At 48.7% G+C, this 20,444-nt stretch overlaps 8 protein-coding genes across 8 annotated transcripts; 5 read left to right on the top strand and 3 right to left on the bottom strand.

The window, feature by feature from the left end:
- Positions 1–188: 188 nt before the first annotated feature.
- Positions 189–2,655, top strand: J4E84_010765 (uncharacterized protein; the record flags this gene model as incomplete). Its single annotated transcript, XM_049393320.1, has 4 exons — positions 189–513; positions 563–742; positions 773–837; positions 895–2,655. The coding sequence occupies 4 exons, from the start codon at positions 189–191 to the stop codon at positions 2,653–2,655; spliced, it is 2,331 nt and encodes a 776-aa protein (XP_049238938.1).
- A 287-nt stretch (positions 2,656–2,942) lies between these two features.
- J4E84_010764 (uncharacterized protein) lies at positions 2,943–4,480 on the bottom strand (the record flags this gene model as incomplete). Its single annotated transcript, XM_049393319.1, has 3 exons — positions 2,943–3,309; positions 3,366–4,224; positions 4,411–4,480. The coding sequence occupies 3 exons, from the start codon at positions 4,478–4,480 to the stop codon at positions 2,943–2,945; spliced, it is 1,296 nt and encodes a 431-aa protein (XP_049238937.1).
- Positions 4,481–5,134: 654 nt separating this feature from the next.
- Positions 5,135–5,633, bottom strand: J4E84_010763 (uncharacterized protein; the record flags this gene model as incomplete). The annotated part of the gene is made up of 4 exons (XM_049393318.1): positions 5,135–5,164; positions 5,214–5,303; positions 5,437–5,515; positions 5,626–5,633. 4 exons carry the CDS (start codon positions 5,631–5,633, stop codon positions 5,135–5,137), a joined length of 207 nt encoding a protein of 68 aa, XP_049238936.1.
- Positions 5,634–5,857: 224 nt separating this feature from the next.
- Positions 5,858–8,470, top strand: J4E84_010762 (uncharacterized protein; the record flags this gene model as incomplete). Its single annotated transcript, XM_049393317.1, has 1 exon — positions 5,858–8,470. The coding sequence occupies one exon, from the start codon at positions 5,858–5,860 to the stop codon at positions 8,468–8,470; it is 2,613 nt and encodes an 870-aa protein (XP_049238935.1).
- A 1,120-nt stretch (positions 8,471–9,590) lies between these two features.
- On the top strand, positions 9,591–10,037 carry J4E84_010761 (uncharacterized protein; the record flags this gene model as incomplete). Its single annotated transcript, XM_049393316.1, has 1 exon — positions 9,591–10,037. The coding sequence occupies one exon, from the start codon at positions 9,591–9,593 to the stop codon at positions 10,035–10,037; it is 447 nt and encodes a 148-aa protein (XP_049238934.1).
- Positions 10,038–10,179: 142 nt separating this feature from the next.
- On the top strand, positions 10,180–13,254 carry J4E84_010760 (uncharacterized protein; the record flags this gene model as incomplete). The annotated part of the gene is made up of 1 exon (XM_049393315.1): positions 10,180–13,254. One exon carries the CDS (start codon positions 10,180–10,182, stop codon positions 13,252–13,254), a length of 3,075 nt encoding a protein of 1,024 aa, XP_049238933.1.
- A 337-nt stretch (positions 13,255–13,591) lies between these two features.
- On the top strand, positions 13,592–14,868 carry J4E84_010759 (uncharacterized protein; the record flags this gene model as incomplete). Its single annotated transcript, XM_049393314.1, has 2 exons — positions 13,592–14,054; positions 14,108–14,868. The coding sequence occupies 2 exons, from the start codon at positions 13,592–13,594 to the stop codon at positions 14,866–14,868; spliced, it is 1,224 nt and encodes a 407-aa protein (XP_049238932.1).
- Positions 14,869–14,993: 125 nt separating this feature from the next.
- On the bottom strand, positions 14,994–15,672 carry J4E84_010758 (uncharacterized protein; the record flags this gene model as incomplete). Its single annotated transcript, XM_049393313.1, has 2 exons — positions 14,994–15,376; positions 15,441–15,672. 2 exons carry the CDS (start codon positions 15,670–15,672, stop codon positions 14,994–14,996), a joined length of 615 nt encoding a protein of 204 aa, XP_049238931.1.
- Positions 15,673–20,444: the final 4,772 nt, after the last annotated feature.

The following is a 20,444-nucleotide window of genomic DNA, read 5'->3' as shown; positions in this document are numbered from 1 at the left end:
CCACAGGCCAGATTGGGAGACATCTATCTCTATGATATGCTTCCATCTTCTCCATGACAACACGTATTGCTTACCTTGGTAGCATTCATCACCCCATTGTCTATTAGTCTTCTATTCGACCATTCACAAGCTGTTGAGTACATCCCAGCTCCAGCATGCGTTTCCCATCCGCGGCGCTTCTTGCGTCGATGATACTCGCAATATCAGCAACAGCCCGATTTGTCATATACGCAGACGAATGGCACCCAACGCGTCCAGACAACCCACGAGATCGAGCTGGCATCGACCATGTCATCCTCGCCTTTGCCCCAGCCAACGCAACAGCTACGTTCCAGCCCAAAGTTCCCATACACACCATCCGCACCGAGTTCCCCAACGCAAAGGTCATGATTGCTGTTGGCGGCTGGGGCGATACGGTTGGTTTCTGTCAAGCCACGAAGTCCGACGCATCGATGCTCGCGTTTGCCGCTGATGTTGCTACTATGCTTGCCAGGACTGGAGCAGATGGAGTCGGTGAGTACACCATCTACCTACATTGGTTACTTGTCGATGCTCACAACAGAAGACATCGATTGGGAATATCCTGGCGGCAACGGGGCGGACTACAAACAAGTGGCGAACTGGGATCAGACTTACCAGATCGCCGCGTTCCCTAAGTTACTGGCTGCCATCCGTGCCGCTATTGGGAAGAAACTGCTTTCGATCGCTGTCCCAGGGAAAGAAGGCCAGTCATCATATACATGTTTGAAGCAAGTCAACTGACAAGTAGTAGTTGACATGCTTGGATACACTCGAACAACCGGACCTCAGATCTGGCCATCCGTCGATTTCATCAACGTAAGTGACATCATCTCTCTCACACCAACCTTGCAGAGATCATACTAACTCTCCCAGGTGATGAGCTACGACCTAATGAACCGCCGAGACACAGTAACCAAACACCACAGCTCCGTCGTCGATGCTGAAAACAGCATAAAAGACTACCTCGCCATGGGAGCACCCCCCTCCAAGCTCAACCTCGGGTTCGCATACTACGCCAAATACTTCACCACGCAAGGCGACTGCAGTGCCAGCCCACTTAACTGCCCCATCGCTCTCGCCGAGGATGCATGGGGCAAAGACACATTCACCTCGGGCGCCTGGACCTTCGAATGGTTCCACATGCGTCCCATCAACCCTTGGGCACTGACTGTTGCTTTGGACGGTACCTGCGGTCCAGAAAAGGGGAACAAATGCGAATTCAGTTGTTGCTCCCGACACGGCCACTGTGGTACTTCGCCCGAACACTGCAACGGCGCCTGTCAACACGCGTTTGGGACTGGATGTACCGACGTCGATGTGACAGCGTCGTGGCAACTAGCCGCTAAGCACGGTGTCACCGATGAGGTAGCTGGCGGACAATACTACTTCGATGCCACAAACAGCCTCTTCTGGACATGGGACACACCAGAACTCATCACAAGGAAATTCGACAACATCGTCCGCAAGTACAAGCTCGGAGGCGTCATGGCGTGGAGTCTAGGTGAAGACAGCGCTGACTGGAGTCATATTCGACAAATGGCGAGTGAGGTTGCTAAAGGTGGACTCGGTTCGACGACTGCCAGCGATTCCAACGAGCCAGTCGATGGCTACATGTACGACGAGATCGCTCATTATTGCTGTCCAAACGGCTACGATCCAGCGAATTTCTCGATCTACCAACCGGGATATATGTTTCCACTCACTTACCATCCTTTTTTGGTCGACTGCGGGGATGGGAAAGGGCGGGTTTACTGTGCATGCGACACCCCCGAATGTTCCTCGTGGGCACTTTATCCGGACCACTACGATGGCAATGACTCGGTTCAGTCCATGTCGAACGAGGATGGCCTTGTCGAGATTGGTATAATGCGTCAAGACTTCAGCCTGACTCGCTATCCGCAATACTACACGCCAACGGAGCCCAACCCAACCGCACTCAAGACTCCGGAGCCTGATTACCGTGTCTTTTTGGAATGCATGGGCGATGATGGTTGGCTGATAAGCTGTCCGGAATGGGTCACCTCGAAGGTTCTTCATGGAACCGCAACTGAGCCCGAACCCGCCGCACTCGAGACCCCGTCGCCGACTGACGGTGTCTTTATGGAATGCCTGGGTGAGCATGGTGGCCTAACTCGCTGTCCGCAATACTACACAGACGCCGTCCTATCCAAACATTCCGAACTCCACATACCTGCACTCCAGACTCCGTGGCCAACACCCTTGCCGACTAACGGTACTTTTCTCGAATGCATGGGTGAATACGGCTTGACTTGGTGTGGGGTATCGGCCACGCAAGACTTTCTATCGAAACTGCGAGACTACAACGCACTGCATACTCCCACGCCGACTCCCTCGCCGACTAGCAATGTCCATTTCGAATGCACAGGCGTGCATGGTGGCCTAACTCGCTGTCCGCATTCCGTCATGGACAACTTCGTATCCAAGAAATTTTCACTCGGCGCAGCCGGACTCGAGACTCCATGGCCAATGCATCAGAACCCTACTGCTGTTATGACCGCAGCCGCTATCGAGACTGGGTTCACTACGCATATCGGTATACCGCAGGCGCCGGAGAGTGAGCTTCCTGGTGGATCCTACGGTATGCGTAGGCGTGAGAGGGTACACAAAGCGTGAGAAGACTGTTTTGCAGAAGTATTTCTTTGGATGCACAGCGATGTTTCGTTGTGTTTTTATTGTTGTTTGAGTTTGCAAGATGGAATGCTTTGGGCAATTGACGGCGCGTTGTTTCTCTGTCTGTAAAGTAGCGTGCGATTAATGAATTACTACTCTTTGCTACCACGACACAAATGCCGTGATTTCCCTGATACTAATACAATCATCCCATGTGCCACGTTATCCAAGCAATGCCCTAGAGATGTTCGGATCATTTATTCTCCCACCCTCCTGTTCCTATTGGGCCCCTATGCCTTGACGGTACTCCTCTTCATACCCTTCCTCGCGTTCTTCTCCCTTTCCTTTTCGAGGAACTTGCGCTGCTCATCGGCGCTGAGACGACCCAACTTGGCGTCTCTCATCTCCTTCTTTGCCTTGTCGAGCGAAAGCTTCCTCTCCTCTGCCTTCTCCTCATCATCTGCCTTCTTGATCTTGGCGATTTGCTCGTCGCGGGTCTGCTTGATGCGGCGGAGGGCTTCGGGGCGGAAGTGTCCATGAGAGGCAAGCTGGTCGGTAAGACGGAGGAAGTATTGGAAGATGGGCATGGTGGTGGAGTAGTCCGAGGCGAATTTCAGGGAGAGACTGAGGCGCTTCTTAGGCTTGGTTTCGTCGAGGCTAGAAGACGTTAGCTCAATTCATGTTATAGAGGGATTGAATGCTGGATGACTTACGTCCTGGGCGCGTTGATAGGCTGGTCGCTGACGATGATGGCCTCGAAGCTGTCTCCGGCGTCGTTGACAGCCTTGATGAGCTCGGGTGTGAGCAGCAGATCGGTAACCTCGGCGCTCTCGCTCATGACGGTAACCCAGACAGGCAACTTGGCGTGGTCGCGCGTGCTAGTCAGAGACAAGTCGTAGCGCTCGTCGCGCATGCGCTTCATGATATCCTTGTGTACAATTGCGAAGACGAAACCATCGAAAGAGCTGTTGGTGACCTTCTTCGCGTCGGCCTGGCCGTACGAAGGAGCGAACTTGGTCTCCCTGCCATCGAAAACGTAGGCGGTAGCCTCGAGACGCTCGCTGGGTGCAGGGAAACTTTCGAAGAACAAGGGAAGCACGCTCTCTCCCAGCCACATGAAGGGGTTGGCGCGCTTGTAGAAGCTCAGCCTGAAGTCGACGAAGGCAACGTTCTGGCGCCCAGTCGCATAGGTCTGGTACTCGTCGGCCTTCTTTTCCTTGAGCATGCTGTCCACATCTGCAACCGCTCCCTCTCCGTCAGGGCGCGTGTAGCCGACTTGGGCGAACTCCTGGGTCAGGACAGGGGCGTGAGCCTTCATCCATGCCTTGGCCTTGCTGCGGTTGCGCTTGGTGCCCCAGAGGTGGACCGCGATGAGAGCAACGAGGAATGGCAGGATGTACATCTCCAGCTTGAAGTCGTCCATGGTGGTGCGCTCCCACACCCGGTACCATGCTGTATAGGGCCGGTTGTCGCCGAGGCCTGTAGGAGCGGCTTGCGCTGCACCGGTACCGGTCGTAAAGGACGAGATGGCAGCGGGCGTGGGCTCAGGAGCACCTGCGTAGTCGGCGAAGTCTGGTTGGTGTCAGCGCAGCCATTGGTTATGTATATTGATAAGCTCTGCGATTTCCAATGGTATCCTCACGATAACCTCACGACTCCATCTCCTGTCAAGAATTCGAGCGTCGCAAAGGGGTCTCGTGTGGTCCCGCATCCCAGGCTGGTGGCCTCGCGACCGCGCATGCAACGTAGTGTACGTACCATCATCACCAACAACTGGAGCCTGGACAGGCTTTTGGCCACCGAAGAGACCCTTGACGAAGTCTGCCATTGTGTCGATGCGTCACAATGAAGGAGCGTACGTGGAGATTTGGCGGCGCGGGAGGTGGTTTGGAGGATCTCGGCTCGGTTCCACGTTCCAGGCACTGACCTCATTTTACAGCGACTAGCACGCATGTGGAGGGGCATCTGGGCAAGCTACCCCAGAGCTCTATCTGGTTTCGTGCTTGAATCTGGTGCAGCTTGTTATATAATTTTGGTCGAGGATTTTGATATTAGACAATTGGTGACAATGGTTTGCCAAACTGCTCTTCTGAACCGGTTGTGTCCGTACTCGACACTGGTAGGAACGGGCACTCTGCCATAACTATGGGAGCTCGATATCAAGCCCCATTGCATTCTGAGTGACTAAACTGTCTGCTACCTGACACGTATCTGCAAGGTCGACCCAAAGACGTATTCTCACAAGTCAGTCTAGTCATCGTTGCAAGTGACAGCCATTGGTGTTTTGTCAGCCATGCAGTAGCTGCGTGGCAGCATCACTTCAGGATAATTGAACACAGCGTAAACAGACAATGAAGATTGTTCTATGCGGTCTGACAAAGGAGATGTTGTAATGGGTAAAGACTTGTCGATTGATTGTATATTGATGCAGAAGACTCATACTGGTCCCACCCATCTGGATATCATGCTCGAAGTGTGGAGTCTAGTTCTTGCCGAACCAGGTCTTGTGTCCCTGATTAAAGTTAGTTTGGAGGTGGTCCTCAGAACCGGTGCAAGCTTACAAGAACGAGACGGCCCATCATGTACATGCTGGCGCCGAGGCTGCTGAACATGATGACCTTGAAGCCGGGAACCAGGTACTTTCCGCGGGCCTAAGAAGCAATCTGTCAGCATTTGTCCCTGTATTTTCTCACTTCCAGACGCCATGTGTCCAGCACCGCATGCACATCATCTCGAACCACGTCATGCCCCCATCGACCCTCCTCTTGTATATTCAGTACGCACCTTCTCCCAGGTCCTCAGTCCGTCGTGCTTCTGGAACTCGCGTTGCCAGTAAGGCACCTTGTTCTCGCGCATAACCCAGCTGCCGACTGTCAGTATCCAGCTCTGTGCGGAAAGGCGGAGGAGCGCTGGAGGCTGTCGCGGTGCTCTCCGGAGCCCTCAGCCGGGCCCAAAGCTCGGGGATAGACGTACCCAGGCATTTTGAAGAGTGTAGAGGAGTATTGCGCGGCGTGCGGGGGCAATTGGTGGATTCGTGGATTGGTCGATTTGGTGATGTCGCGAGGTCGAATGATCCGCCGGCGAAAGCAAGTCGGCCGCCAAGGCCCTTGGCCGCTTTGGGCGCAACAACTTTCCGCATCTCCAGTTCACGCACGACGATTGCGACGCCAATGGACTGATTTCGCCCTTCGCCCCTGTCTTGTTGATGCCACCGGCTCTGGACAGGCTCCTCGCCAGCCCGTCAGCCCTGCGACTCCTGCGCTCCATCGTCAATGCCCCCGAACTCCCCGCAGCCTGTTCCGCGGCGACAAAATGCTGCCCGCCAGTAGCACGCCGCCGCAACTACTCCACCCAGCCGAAACCGCAACCCAAGCTGAAATGGAGGCGAATGAAGGATGCAAGCGAAGACGCGGCAGTCCGAGACCACGTGCTCAAGGCACTCGAGCGTGACGAGTCGAACGATACCCTCGTCCAGACCGTAGATATCTTCCAAAACGACGTCGTACGTGTAGCGGAAAGGGAAGACGATCCTGCACAACTTGCCGCTATTCTTGCAAGCGAAGAGAGACTGCACGGGAAAAAGGGTGTCCGCAATGTGTGGCAGAACTTCCGCCATCGAGGGTACCGCCTGCCCACTGAAGACACACCCGATGCCGCGTTCCTATGGGGAACTTTTGTGAAGAACCACCTGATCGCGGACAAGGCGATAGAGCACGCTGAGGAGCTGCTTCACGAGACAGGCAAGACATACCCTGGTCTGTACTATCTGGTCATGAGCCATTGGCTTCCGAGGAGAACAGCGCCCGCGTTGAGGTATCACTACGCGATTCAAAAGAGCCTGAAGCCTCAGCGGCTTCCCCTACGGCAGCTGGCACATCAGGGGCGATCGACTTACAAGCACGGCGCATATGAAGCATTGATGGAGATATACGAGCACAGCAATGAGCGGGACCTCTACGACGAGGTGGTGCCAGCCCTCATTGAGAAGGATGACATAACTGCGGCACGCCGATGGCATGCACTTTGCACTCTTCGCAACGATATGCCGTCCGAGTCTGTCGCGTCACATCCTCTCGTCCAGCTGTTCACCGTCGAGGATTCAGCTCGTGAGGTCTACTTTGACACGAAAGGGTCAACGAAGAAGTGGAGGCGGGGTGCAGCAAAATACAATGAGAAACTTCTGCGCCGCTTGGAAGGCCCCGATACCGCGCCCGTCCGATTCGAAGACTCGTTCGTCGCCCGCATGTTCGCAACGCGTACCTTTCCACCCGCTTCGATCATACAAGGTCTCTCTATGGTGGGCATCAACGAGATTGGGCCTCAAGCTGTGCTCACCATGGCCCTGCAAACACAACCGGTGGAGGAGCTACCTATGAGGTTCGAAGAGCTCAGGCAAGCAGGCATTGCCCTGCAGGGCTGCGTCTTCTCTTTGGCACTGGAGACATTCGCAATGGAGCAGAAGTGGCAACTGGTGCGCAGTATGCTGCAAAGCGACCAGCATCCGGACGTCTTTGGCGACGTGGAAATGCAACGCAAGCTGCTCGAGCACTATCTTGACAACGACGATTATGCGCAGGTCCAGCGCACACTTGCCATTCTAACGCTTTTTCACAATGACTCTAGTCAAGAGTCTTGGAACCTGCTCTTGCAAGTCTACATTAAACGCTCTGGACAGAAGCATGTCGTGGAAGTGCTCCAAGACATGCGTGCTCGCGGCATCATGGTGTCGCCTGAATCAATCATGGCCATTCGCAGCCTATTGCGTCGTCGGCAACGAGGACACAAGCCTGTCAGTGACCGATTCGATGACTTGCGTTTCGTCGCGCGTGTATTCGTCATGATCCTAGAGAACGGTCTAGCCCCCATCTCTCCACTCCAATGGCGCGAGATCATACGCAGATTTGGCATGGTTGGAAGGTTCAGGGAGCTTAGAAGACTTTTACTCTGGCTTCTTTGCTGGTATGCACCGAGAAGCAGTTACCAGTTCAGCACGTTGCCAAAATCACCATTTCTCGAACCGGCAACAGCGAGACTGCGTGCTGCATACCCTGAACGATTCCACTACTTCCACTTCCCAACGACGGTCACACAGCGCGAGAATCCGTTGCATCCCGTTCGACAACTGTTCGCCCCCTCCCTTCAGCAAAGTCTCATCATCTGGGGCTTCAAAGCTGGACTCCTGCCAAACGCACCTCTCGAACAGTCCATGCTGGGCCCCACGCTGGCCAAAAAGCATTATCGTCGTCGGTTGCTGCAGCGCCGGATGCTACGCCGATTAGAGTGGAGCGCAGGTCTACGAATCGTTGTGCATCTACGAAATCTCGGCGTATTTGTTCACTACCATACCGTACTCAAAGCCTTGCAGTCGCAGTTCATAAACATGTTCGGCCATGGTCGCTCCAAAAAGAGAGAAAACAGAGTGGTGGAGAGGTCCAACACGCTCCCGTATGCGCGATACGTTCACGAGGTCAACAAGATATGGGGCAGTCCGCTACTGCGGGAGCCTCAACTCTTCGGCAAGGGCATGGTACACGACCACATGTGGCACCCACGTATGAGACGGAACATCAAGCGCAGAGCTTCCATCAGCCTTGGTGAGATTCTGGGCCCGAACTGGAGGGATCGCGACCAAGAAATCCACACGGCTGTTAAGCAAGACGAGAATGCGGCCATAGCTCAGCTGCAGAAGCACTTCAAGAAGCAGGCCAAAGCCATCGAACCCGGTTCTGAGCCGCAGCCTCCTTCCACAATAGTCGTTCCGCGCGTCCAAATCGATAACGGTAAGAAAGGACGAAGTGCCCCATACACCGGCGACTAAGATAACGACCTGAATGCCTGGCCATGCCATGATACGTAAAGAATATACACCATAACCTTTTTCGCTTACTCCAATCCCGGATCTGGATGAGTGCTTCTGATGATTCGCTATTCCTTGCTTACACACTTTCTCAGCCGTTCAAGGAGTGAAAATCCCGACCTCCGAAGAGACGGAACGGGTGGAGGTGCGGGCGCGTGGAGCCGTCGCTTGGGTGAAAGCGGGAAGTCGCGCTAGTGTGTGCCTCATGAAGGCTTGACCTGCAGGACCTCAGCTTTACACTTTCGCACCTCCAATCTCGACGTACAATCGCTTCCGCACACCACTGACTGAACTGCTACCCATGGATTACTCACCGCTCCTCTTGATGCGCGGTCATAACTATAGCTGACCACGCGGGAGATGCTGCTCGTGCGGCCAGAAGCAGGCCTTCCATCCCGCTTTCTCAGCCTTCCCAGCTTCTCAGCTCTCAAGCTCATGAAGTGGCTGATTGACGCCTGTTTTTCGTTCGCTAATTTGATCAGCACCCTGTGTCATGTCATGACCATTCGCCAGGCCCAAGGCCGAGGACAAAGTCGGCCCCCGTCATGCCAACAAGCGCTCTGCTGGCGCGTGGTCTTTCCTCAACCGTGCCTCCTGCTTCAACTCTCCATGTAAGATCCTGGAAACATGCGCCAAGGCTGAAAACTCTGTTATGCAATGTAACATTGTTCTCCTGCAGCCAGGCCGGTCGATCAGCCACAAGGCTGTGCGGGCTTTGGCGAACCTCCGCTACTCGTCCTTGTACTACAGAATGAGTACCTAGGCGCCGTGCGCGAACACCCTGCACCCGCATGCTTCCACCAAACAGCATCACCTGTCCAATCAGACCTTGGACGGCAGTCGCGTTGCTACCTTGCATTGCTCAATTCTACCGGAATGGTGCTTGACGCTTCCTGAGGCATGCGCTCGCTTCAGTCACTCTGTAAAAGGGTGATGTCTAATGTGCCGAGCGTCTGACCTAGGAGTCTGATTCGGCCTCGCGGGTATAAAGGCCTTCAGGTTGCTCTAGCCAGCCGAACTGCTTGCTCTAAGTTAAGCACCTGTCATCGTACATAAAGCACTTACTTTGAATTCGATTGCAATGAGTTCCACCGATAACGACTTGTCAGAGCAACAAAAGGCCAGGACGGGCAAGAGGCGGGGCAAGGATAGCAATGATGTCCATGGAACGGGCAACTCGTCGTGGAAACATCGTCGTGAATACAGCACTTTCAGCTATCAACCTTTGCCACGCAGCCAGGGGACCATTCGGATCCTTGAGCTTTTCTCTAGCGAAACTTCGGCTGCTGGAGTTCTTTGTGCATTGATCACACCAGGCGAGAACGAGAGACACCAATATCCCTATGAAGCCTTGTCGTGGTGCTGGGGCACAGCAGGCAAGTCTGCTGAGATCAGGATTCAACGCAATCGCAAGACATACATCAAGAAAGTGAGCCCGAACCTTGTGGCTGCTATGAAGGCACTTCGCTACCCGGACCGTAGCCGCTTCCTGTGGATTGACATGGTTTGCATCGACCAAGACGAGTAGGTCAGTCAATGATACTCAATCAATAATCGCTGACTTCTGTAGCCTGGGTGAAAAGAATCATCAAGTCGAGATGATGAACATAATTTACGGCAACGCTTCGCGAGTTTGCATCTGGCTTGGGGACGCGACAGAATCCAGTCGCATGGCACTGCGCTTCATCAAGAAAGAAGTCTCACATTTACGAAGCTTCGACACCCTCTGCGACAGTCAGGACGCGAGCAAGAAATGGGTCGCGTTACTAGATCTGATGCAAAGACCATGGTTCTCACGACGGTGGGTTGTTCAAGAATTGGCCTTGGCGAAGAACCCCATCATCTACTGCGGCAGAGATAGGATCTCTTGGAAGAAATTCGCTGTTGCCGTGGAACTCTTCGTGGAGGTGGAAACAGCGACGCATCGCCTGTCGGAGGTCATGAAGAAAGATCGACAGTACCAGTATATTCCCAGTGTTTTCGACTACGTCTCTGCCCTCGGCGCTAGCTTGCTTGTTGATGCGACAGAGCGCCTGTTTCGCGACTACAAGAAATCCGAAGTAGCGCAACCCGTGCCAGGCCCTCTGGCACAGATTGAGTCAATCACCGATTCGGATAGCGAAGCCTTTTCTGATCCAAGCGACAGCGAAGACGACTACACATCTGCACCCCTTCATTCAAGCCATGTAGAGGACGTATCTGGTAGCTCGAGACATCGTATACAGCCTCTTCTGAGTCTGGAATATCTGGTATCAAGCTTGACCATTTTCGATACCACCGTTCCTCACGACACAATTTATGCACTGCTTGCGATCGCGAAGGACACCACACCACGAGCTGTGAGCGTAAATGCTGCTGTCACGTCTAGAAGCGCTCAAGCAGGCCTTGAGGTTTACACACAGCGCAAGAGCTACAACGTCGACTACAAACTGCCGTACGTAGATGTATGCAAGGACTTCATTCAGTTCTCGATCGACCGTTCTCTTCACGGCAACGCAAGTCGCGCGCTGGATGTCATTTGCCGCCCATGGGCCATCGAGGAGAGGAAGCTACAAAAGATGCGGGATACCAAGGAGAAAGAGAAGGAGAAAGAACAAAGAAGGAAGAAGAGAGAGAAGGACCTTGAAGCACGCCGCAAGGGACGCGAGAGCCGTAGAGCACTTTCCAATCATGCCGAACCTCCTGACCCACCTGAGGGAGCACCTGTTCAGAACGTATCTACGAACGCTGAATCGGGGGATATGGCATTGCCTTCCTGGGTACCACAACTCTCGTATGCACCATACGCGATGGCCCAACGGCCGGGTTTGACCGGCCCCAAGATGAGTCGCATTAACGCCGATCCTTTGGTTGGACTTCCAAGTTCCTACTCTGCTGCTGAGACCAAGGGCGTCGACATCAAGGCACTCCGATTTCGTAAGCGACTGAAACCTGGACACTTTGACGAGGGTCGATTCAGCATGTACGTCCGCGGCTTCAAGCTTGATGTTATAAAGGATGTCACCCAGGTATCTCGCAACGGGCACATTCCCGCAGAGTGGCTTGATCTTGCAGAATGGGAAGACGGAAAAGGGCTCCCACCTGATATGTTTTGGCGGACGCTCGTCGCCAACCGGGGCAAGGATGGCAAGAATCCACCCGTATACTACTCGCGGGCTTGCCAAGAATCGTTCAGAAAAGGTGGTCTTGAGAGCGGCGCAATCGACACTACCGCGCTCATTGAGTACGAACGCAATTCTGTCGTCGCCCAGTTCTGTCGCCGTGTGCAGGCCGTCACATGGAACCGTGCCCTTGTGCGTACCGAAAGCGGGACACTAGGGCTGGTCGGGAAAGATGTCCTAAAAGGCGATTTGGTCTGCATACTCTACGGATGCAGTGTTCCAGTTGTGCTGCGGGAATGTTCGAAGAAGACTGAAGAGGTGTTTGAGGAAGAAATGGAACAAGAACTGGTCGACGTCAAGAATACAGTCGTGCAGAAACTAAGGCAATACATCTTGCGCAAACGACGACATGAAGCTTGGAAAGACAAAGAGATGGCAAAGCTGTGCCGAGTATGGCTGAGAACCACCGACTACATGCGTAGCCACGGCATCGATTCTGCCAAAATGTCAGCCAAAGACAAGCAACATGCCGAAAGCATCATTCTACACACCTTGAAGCAATTCACAACCGACTTCAAATCCTGGTTATGCGAAGAGCGCAAGAAGGCATGGCCAGCAATTGAGGCCCGCATTAACGAGGAGGTGAATGAGAGAAAGGAGTACCCTAGAAGGAAAGTGAACAGGCCGGGTAAAAAGGAGACGGACGAGAACCTACGCAGGCAGACATCACGAAAACGGAGAGAGTCATTGGGTGCTGCTACTATGCTAGGGAGAATCACCGAAGAACCGACGGCGACTGAAGGTACTACCTCCGCTGCGCCTAAGGATGGATCCGCGACCATCAAAAAGAAGAAACCATTAGTAGATTGGTGGGATTTCGAGCTGGCACTTGTTGCCGGTAGGCGCTGGTTGCAGATGACCAGAAGAGGGAAGGCCAATCGGATCAACTTTGCGCTACAGTACAGTGAACACCTTTGGAAACAAATGCAGCATGGCGAATACGAGGCTGTCAAAATGCGCGTTGAGAAAGGAAATAGTAAGAAGATGGAGGGGTGGACGGATCAGCACCAATACCGCGTGATGAGCGAACGCGACACCCGCAACGGAGGTGTGACTGGCGGCTACCAAATAGCGAACAAGGGACTCGAAAGAAACGACTCACCGACAAGAGGCAACGAGAAGCATCGCAATGATCAGGACGATGAATACTCTCAGTATCATGGAGACAACGAGGAGCCTGGCAGCACTGAGGAACACGGAAACCCCGAGAGAGAAATTGATGCATATGACGGTGACCACAAGACAGAAGCGGAACCTTACGGGAACGGAGAGATGTCTCAGGCAAGTTCAAGGTCGTCGAGCTCGAGACCCTTTACTGCACATGCGCCGCCTGATATCGCAGCGGCCATCCGGCCCAGCTGGCGCCGCCCCGTAAACAAAACGAAGTTGTCGGCTGACGAGATACACGAATACGATAAGAAAGTCAGAGAAAATCTGCGTGAGAGGCTTGGCGACGAGGGTTACTTTTCCTACACGCTTCTTGGCGAGTGTTACATTCATGGGATGATGGATGGTGAGGCAATGCAGCACCAGAATGAGGGTGCTGAAGGCGTGATTCCTTCGATGGTATTTGAGATTCGTTGATAGTCAGCTCTTTAGTCCGTGCAGCAATCCGATTTCGTGTTGTCTCAAAGCTCGATACAAATTCGCCGAACTTGAGAGTGCGACAGGGTGATAAATCGGTTGTCCCGAATTATGAGATATCGCGTCCTCACGTGCATGCGCGTGGTCGCTAGCTTAAACGGGACACGTTTCAGGAGCCTGACGCGTCAGCCCCACTTCCGCGTTGCCGAGGAAATGCCAGGTCGTTTTCTCATCATACTTCCCTTGTTGTAGCAGCACCACGCCTCAATTCTTCACATCGTACACCTCAATCCCCCTCAATTGAACCCAGAAAACCCTACAAGAACTCGTTAGAATCATGGTTGCCCACTGCGCGCTGTGCCCTGACGAAGGCAAGCTCAGATGTGTCGCCTGCAACGGAATCCAGTACTGCTCCAAGCGGTGCCAAAAGGCCGATTGGAAAGTCCACAAGCTCATCTGCAAATCCTTCAGCGAGCACATGAACAATCGTCCCAGTCAAAAGCACTACAGCATCATTGTCTTCCCGAAAGATGAAGAGGCGCCTCGCTTCGAGTGGACTGTGTTCGAGCCTGGCACCTACAACGCCAAGATTCCTTCACCCAAGAAAGCCTACGTGCAAGAGCTGGGCTTCGAGTTTTATGGGGTAAACTGCAACAATCGCAACAATCCCATAGGATACTTCGAGGAAGACAGCACCGATTACACGACTAAGAGGCACATCGCTGGAAAGCATCTCGGTTTGCTCTTTACGAGAAACCTGGGATCTTTCGAAGAGCCTCTGCCGGAGGATATACCAATCAGTTCGTCAATATCTTTGTACAAGTCGCACGAGAAATGTACTAACTCAATACAGACAAGAGCTTGATGGACATCGATCCTGAGCTTGCGCGACTCCACGGCAAAGGTCACGTCCTTGCCTGGGGCTGCCATTGTCCCGAAGACAGACGCAAAACCTCCGATCTCAACTGCACACCGGCAGACTTCCGTCACGCTGTGGACGCCCTGAGAAAGAACCACTACAAAGATAGCTTGCGAGCGAAGGAGGTCATATCGAGGAAGACGGGTGGTGTCCTTGCCGTGCGCCTCACTTGCGTGGGCGACAAGTTATTCTTCGGCCATCCTACATATGAGAGCCAGATCGAGCCGCGCTCCATCCTGAGCAAGGACTCGCAGGTCCCCTGCCCAGTCGCCGACAAAGTTGGCATTCCACTTATCATCCGGAAAGAGCCCCCTGCGCTCTCCTGGCGCGACCGCGACGTCGAGTCCCGTCGCGAGAACCACAACGCGGCGATGCTCAACCCGCCTAACCAGAAGACTAAGACCGGCACTCTGATCATTGCTCGTAAGGACGGGAAGCCGCTTTTGCCCACGCACCTCTTCTGCCTCATCATCTACACCGGCGAGAGGCTGCAAGACCCGAAGTTCGGAGAGGATGGCCATCGTCTGCCGAGTATGATGTTGCAGAGTCGTTTGAACCTGGTGTCTCCGGAGGACTTTGAGGAGTACTATAACAACGAGTGGCATCGTTTGAAGCTTAGTGAGAGGTTCGTCCCATCGCCTTATCAGATGTATGATGACTATGATGGCGAGATTCATCCTATCAATATGAGATAGGTTGGGATGAATATGGGAGAAGCACTGGCTTGTGGATGATATGGAGCGATGTAGGAATGTAGGAATGAATGTAGTCTGTTATATTCAGCTAGATAGCGTCACCCAAATCAACTTACATTCCGTAGCTACAACTCGCTTTTATGTGACACCTCCCTACTAACACCATCCCCCTCTTTCCCGCCACCACTTCCCGCCAGCCTGACAGCAATGGTAGGTTTGTGTACCAGCGTCTGCAGCACTACACAATACCTCTCTGTCAACTTGCCCAGCTTCTCGATTTCTTCCTCGGTGACCTCCCTGCCGTCTTCCCTCTCCCCAAACTTGACCGCAAACTCCAACCGTATGCTTGTTATACCAACAGGAGCCGTCCTGTCTACGCCCAGTGTGCCTTTGAAGTCCAAATCCCCTTCTGCGGTGACGGTGCCGGAGGCGATGGGTATGCCGAGGGCGGTAGCGACGGCTTTTAGGGTGACGCCTGAGCATGCTACGAGGGCATCGAGGAGCATGTCTAGTTGACGGCGCATATAGTCAGCATTTGTAACCCATATAATTCCGATAAAGACGTTGCTTACCACCAGAGCATAGTTCGCCGGATATCGCTGGGTCATCACCTCCAGCCTTTTGGTGCAGACCAGCCACTCTATGCGCTTCCTTGACAGCTGAGCTATCGGACAGCTTGCATGTTATCGAATGATCGTCGAGCGAGCCGGTAGACTTGAGGGTGACAACGGCGGAAGACGGGTCGCTGCGATACCCGTCTTTGATCGGGGCTTGCTTTTGGCGGAGCGCTTGAGCGGCGGACATGTTTGCGATGAAGTGAACGCGAGGTTGGAACGCGAAGAGACGAGAACTTCTGGATTGAATTTACGGTACGAATTTCTGTTAGGACACCCAGAATCTTCTCGGAGGCTCAAAAGTCGTCGTTAGCCTATACATCATTATGAAGTGTACCCCGCAAGGGGCAGGTGGGAGCTCCGCAGCCCCGCTTCGCCGCTGGTGCGAACGATCAAACAGGAAGGAGGGGTGGCTCGATCGCGACATTGCCCAGAAATGTCATGTTTTGAGAGCTTCGAATCATATGCTGATGAGCACGTTTGAGATGGGAGAGATGAAGGATAGCAGCTGCAACCTGCGCGAGATGGATTTGCCATAGACACGTGCAGACACGCGATAAGATAAGCGTCAGGGGTCCAGCGCGTGTGCGGCACGCGTGTGCATACAGTCCATCTAACCAAGGGCGCGCCAAGACATGGCATGCGCTAACGCAAACAGGTAATTTTCAAAACATAGCATGCTAGCATTATACTACCTAAGAGAATTAGCGTACTTAGCGATAAAATTTTTAATTTAAACAATTCTTAGATTTATTCTAAATTAATTTAGACTAGATTGCACCTATATTATAATATAGAGCCTTCTTTGCCTATATTTAATGCTAAGCCTAAATTTCTTAACCTTAACGCATTAGACCTAGATATCTATAAGAGATTTAACCTATATTTATCTAGCTCTAGTAAGAGTAATAATAGTAGTGTTAAAGACTAGGTTAAGGTATATAGTTAAATTAATTCTAGAACAATTCTAGACTTATTTAAACTAGAGCATAGTTTAACTTACTTCTAAGAATAGCAGCGCGCCTCTCTTAAAGGCTAGAGTTGTTAAGCACACTATACATCTACTCTAATACTCTAGCACAGACTCTAGAGGCTATACCTATATTATTTAAGTTTTAAAAGTAAATAGGCAATATCCTTTAGTTAAGAAGGTATTGCAAGATACTAAAAGTGTAAGTAGCCTACGCAGACTATTTCTAGATTAATTTAGAACTAATCTAGCACAAGTAGTTTTAATACTATAGAGCTAGCAAAGTAGAGAAGAAGAAGACTTTTAGCCTCTTCTTAAATTTAACCGCCTTAAGATAGGTTTTTAAGTGCTCTAGTGTTAAGACGTGCAAACATATTTAGAATTAATTATAGAATTTTACCTACTTATAGGTAGATAAAGGCCTATATAAGATACTTAGGCAGATAAAGACGTCTATAAGCTAAATTAAGTAGAATAAAGAGAGAAGAAAGGCTAGAAGCTGCTTTAATAGGCTTTAGCGTTAGTTTAGAGATAGTATTTGTACTAATAGAGAGAGTTTCTATAGTCTAGAGTTGTTTTAGGCAGAATTAATAGTATATACAGTTAAACTGTTTCTAGAACAATTTCTAACTAATTCTAGTAAGTAATAGAGCCTGCCTCTTAGTTTATTATCTATAGCAATTGCGCTCTAGGTAATGTAGAGCACTATATCTAGAGGGTGCTGCTAAGAATTAATATTGCCTATCTGCAAGCTCTTCTAGATAGTAGAGCAGAGAGCCCTTATAAAAACTGCAATGTAGTTAAGCCTTAAATCTCGCGCCTAAAAGACTGTAGTAAGTTCTTAAAGAATATTTCTAGATTAATTCTAAACTATTTTAGGTACTAACTATGCCTAAGGTTAAGGCAAACTTGTTCTATAAGACTGTAATATAGTAATTAACATTATTATCCTCTTGTATTTTAAGCAGGTTCTATACTTTATAGTAGTTTTAACTAGTATACACTAGTATATACCCTCTCTACCTTAGCAGCTAGACATAGAATTAGTTAAGAATATAGTTTACATATTCTAATTAATATTAATACTAAACACTATAAGATATAAGCTATTTCGCAGATATTAATTCTAAATTATTTCTAAACTATTCTAGCTACCTTTTTACAGTCTAACTAGTTTGCCTCCTACTTAAGGCAGCGTAGAGTTTTATTAATTAAGAAACTCTATACTACTTAAGTAAACAAAGACTGCCTTACAAGAATAGCTACTACCTAAAGGTTAATTATATTTTCTCTAGGCGCTAGCCTAGAAGAGGTTCTTTTTAAGAGGAGAGTAAACTATTCTAACTCTACTACTATAAGCGCTATCTAAAATATTTTCTAAACGTTCCTAAATTAATCTACGTAGGCATATATCTGCTAAATCTTACTAGCTAGTAGAGGCTATATTATTATCTAAGTGTAAAATAAGTAAGCTAAACTGCTTATAAAATAAGAGACCTTCTAGGTAGACATGTCTTTTAAGCGCTACTACAATAGTTAGAGAGAAATTCTTTTTACTGCTATGCTAAAGAGCTATAAAAAGAGTATGTAAATCGCTTCTAAATTAATCTATAACTAATCTACGTAGTTATTATATTTAGGCGCCTTACTACTAACGCTAAGTTCTCTAAGATATACTAAAAGGCATTTACTACCTTCTTCTAGACTGTTAAGAAGCGTTTAGGTTAGCTAGTATAATAGCAGCATCTCTACGCACGTAGTTTCTATAGTATTACTATTAATATAGACACTAAGTAGATAGCTAGTAAGTTAAATTAATTTATAATTAATCTACGCTTATTTTAGCTTAGAATTTAGAAGGTACCTTGCTAGCCTTAACTAGCTTAATAAAGACTAGAAGTACTACCTTAGCTACTGTATAAAATTCTGCATTATTTACTTTCTTCGCACTATTAACAAGGCTTATTCTAGTATACTACATATTAAAGATTCTTTATAGAGTAGAATAAAGGCGCTACTTACTATAGTAAGCTAGGCTAAGTATTTTAAGTTGTATAATCTGCTTATTAGTAAGTAGTCTAAATTAATTCTAGAACGTTTCTAAACTATTCTAAGAAAATGCTCTAACACCTGCAGCTAAAGAATAGGCGAAAAATAAGAAGAACCCTATTATTACTGCAGAATTAAACATACACTATAGCAGTATATCTAGAGCTACCTAAGATATACTAGAATTCTATATAAATGCTGTAGAATAAGCACATGCAAAGAGCTATTGCACTAGCCTAAGATACAAGCTTCTAGTTAGTATTAGACTATATATTAAATTAGTTCTAAATTATTTTATAACTAATTTTATACAGCGCTATATAGATAGACCTATAGAATATATAGAAATACAAGATCTGCGAAAAGCATAGTGTTAGGTACAAATTAAGGCAAAATTTAAGCCTAAGTAGCTGCTTTTATAACAATACAAGGCAAGAAAAGAGTAAGTATTTAGTTATCTATACATAGATTAATTCTAAACTGTTTAGAGCGCAAGAAATAAGAGAAAGAGAATAAAGAGAAAGATAATATTCTTAAATTACTTAAATTACCTAGGCTATTAAGATAGTAACCTCGCTAGCGCCTAAGCTTCTAGCTAGCAGCGCGGCGCTCGCGTACACAGACATTCTAGTTATTACCTTTAGCCTTATCCTCTCTTAGAGCTAATTTATCGCTAGCTCTATAAGTGTAACTATTTCTAGATTAATTTAGAACTAATCTGCGCAGAGAACGCTCTAACCTAGATATAGACTTAGAAGAAGAGAAGCGCAAGCTTAAAAGAGAGCGTAAAAGAGTAAAACTTTAATAAGAAAGAAGGTTACTTTAAATCTAAACTAAGAAGGCTAAGTTAGAGCTTTAAGAAAGAGAGCTGTAGGTTCGCCTTTAGCGTAAATTAATCTAGAACTAGTTAAGAGAAAACTAGACTAGTCTTAGAATAGTTAGCATAATTAAAGAGTTTTTAGCGCTAGATAAAATCTACTAAAACCCGCCTTACTCTCTAATTCTATCTTTCCTACATTAAACATAGTAAGCAGAGTTCTTTCTAATAAGGTTTATCTTTGTCTAACTAATTCTAAATTAATTGCTAACTATTCTAGCCCGCGTATGCCTAATATGCTGCTCTTACTACACTTCTATATAGCTCTACAGAGTTTAACCTTAAGAACTCTAAGAGAAGATATATTATCTTTTATAAAGAACTCTTCTGTCGCGCAAAGTATAATAAAAGCTTCTTAAGTCTCTATAGTGTAAGTCTAATAGTTGCCTAGAACTCTTTATAGATTAATTCTAAACTAATTCTAGCAGCGCTATAAGAGAAGATTAAACCTTATTAAATATATTTGTAAAACCTACCTCTAGTACTTTATTACGCTAAATCCTGCTAGCGTAATGCCTTTACAGACGCACTACACTACCTATTACTTCTTTTAAGAAGTAATAAAGCGCTATAATAACTCTAGAGTAGTAGAAGAGAATACTATTACTAAGAAGTAGATTTAAAATAAACTTTAGAATTATTCTCTAATTAATCTAGAGCTAATTTAACCTGCTATCTAACTAGCTACCTTCTCTGCTAAACTCTTATTAGAGGTGCTACGCTTTGCATCTTTAAACAAGCAAAAAAAATAGAAAAAGAGTAAAATTAATTTCTAATTAGTTTACTGTCTACTACTTAAAAACAATAAGCCTTTGCTATATAAATTCTGCTAAAGCAGAAGATTTAAATGTAAGCCTCTTTTTGCTAGTTAAACTTTAATTAATATATATTTTACTTACTAAAATATAGCTTGTTGCCTTTATTAACAGTGTTATAATACCCCTGCTTTTTAAAACTTGTAGAGAATATAATTAAAGTTATAGTTTTATTAAATTTATTTTGTACATCTATTTATTCTTAAATTGTTTCTTAATTATTCTACAAATAATTCTACTATAGTTTTAAT

The sequence above is a fragment of the Alternaria hordeiaustralica genome (genome assembly GCF_023758085.1).
Source record: "Alternaria hordeiaustralica strain BMP 2776 chromosome Unknown scaffold_46, whole genome shotgun sequence".
In the NCBI taxonomy this organism is placed as follows: Eukaryota; Fungi; Ascomycota; class Dothideomycetes; order Pleosporales; family Pleosporaceae; genus Alternaria; species Alternaria hordeiaustralica.
This window is presented reverse-complemented; position numbering and strand designations above follow the sequence as displayed.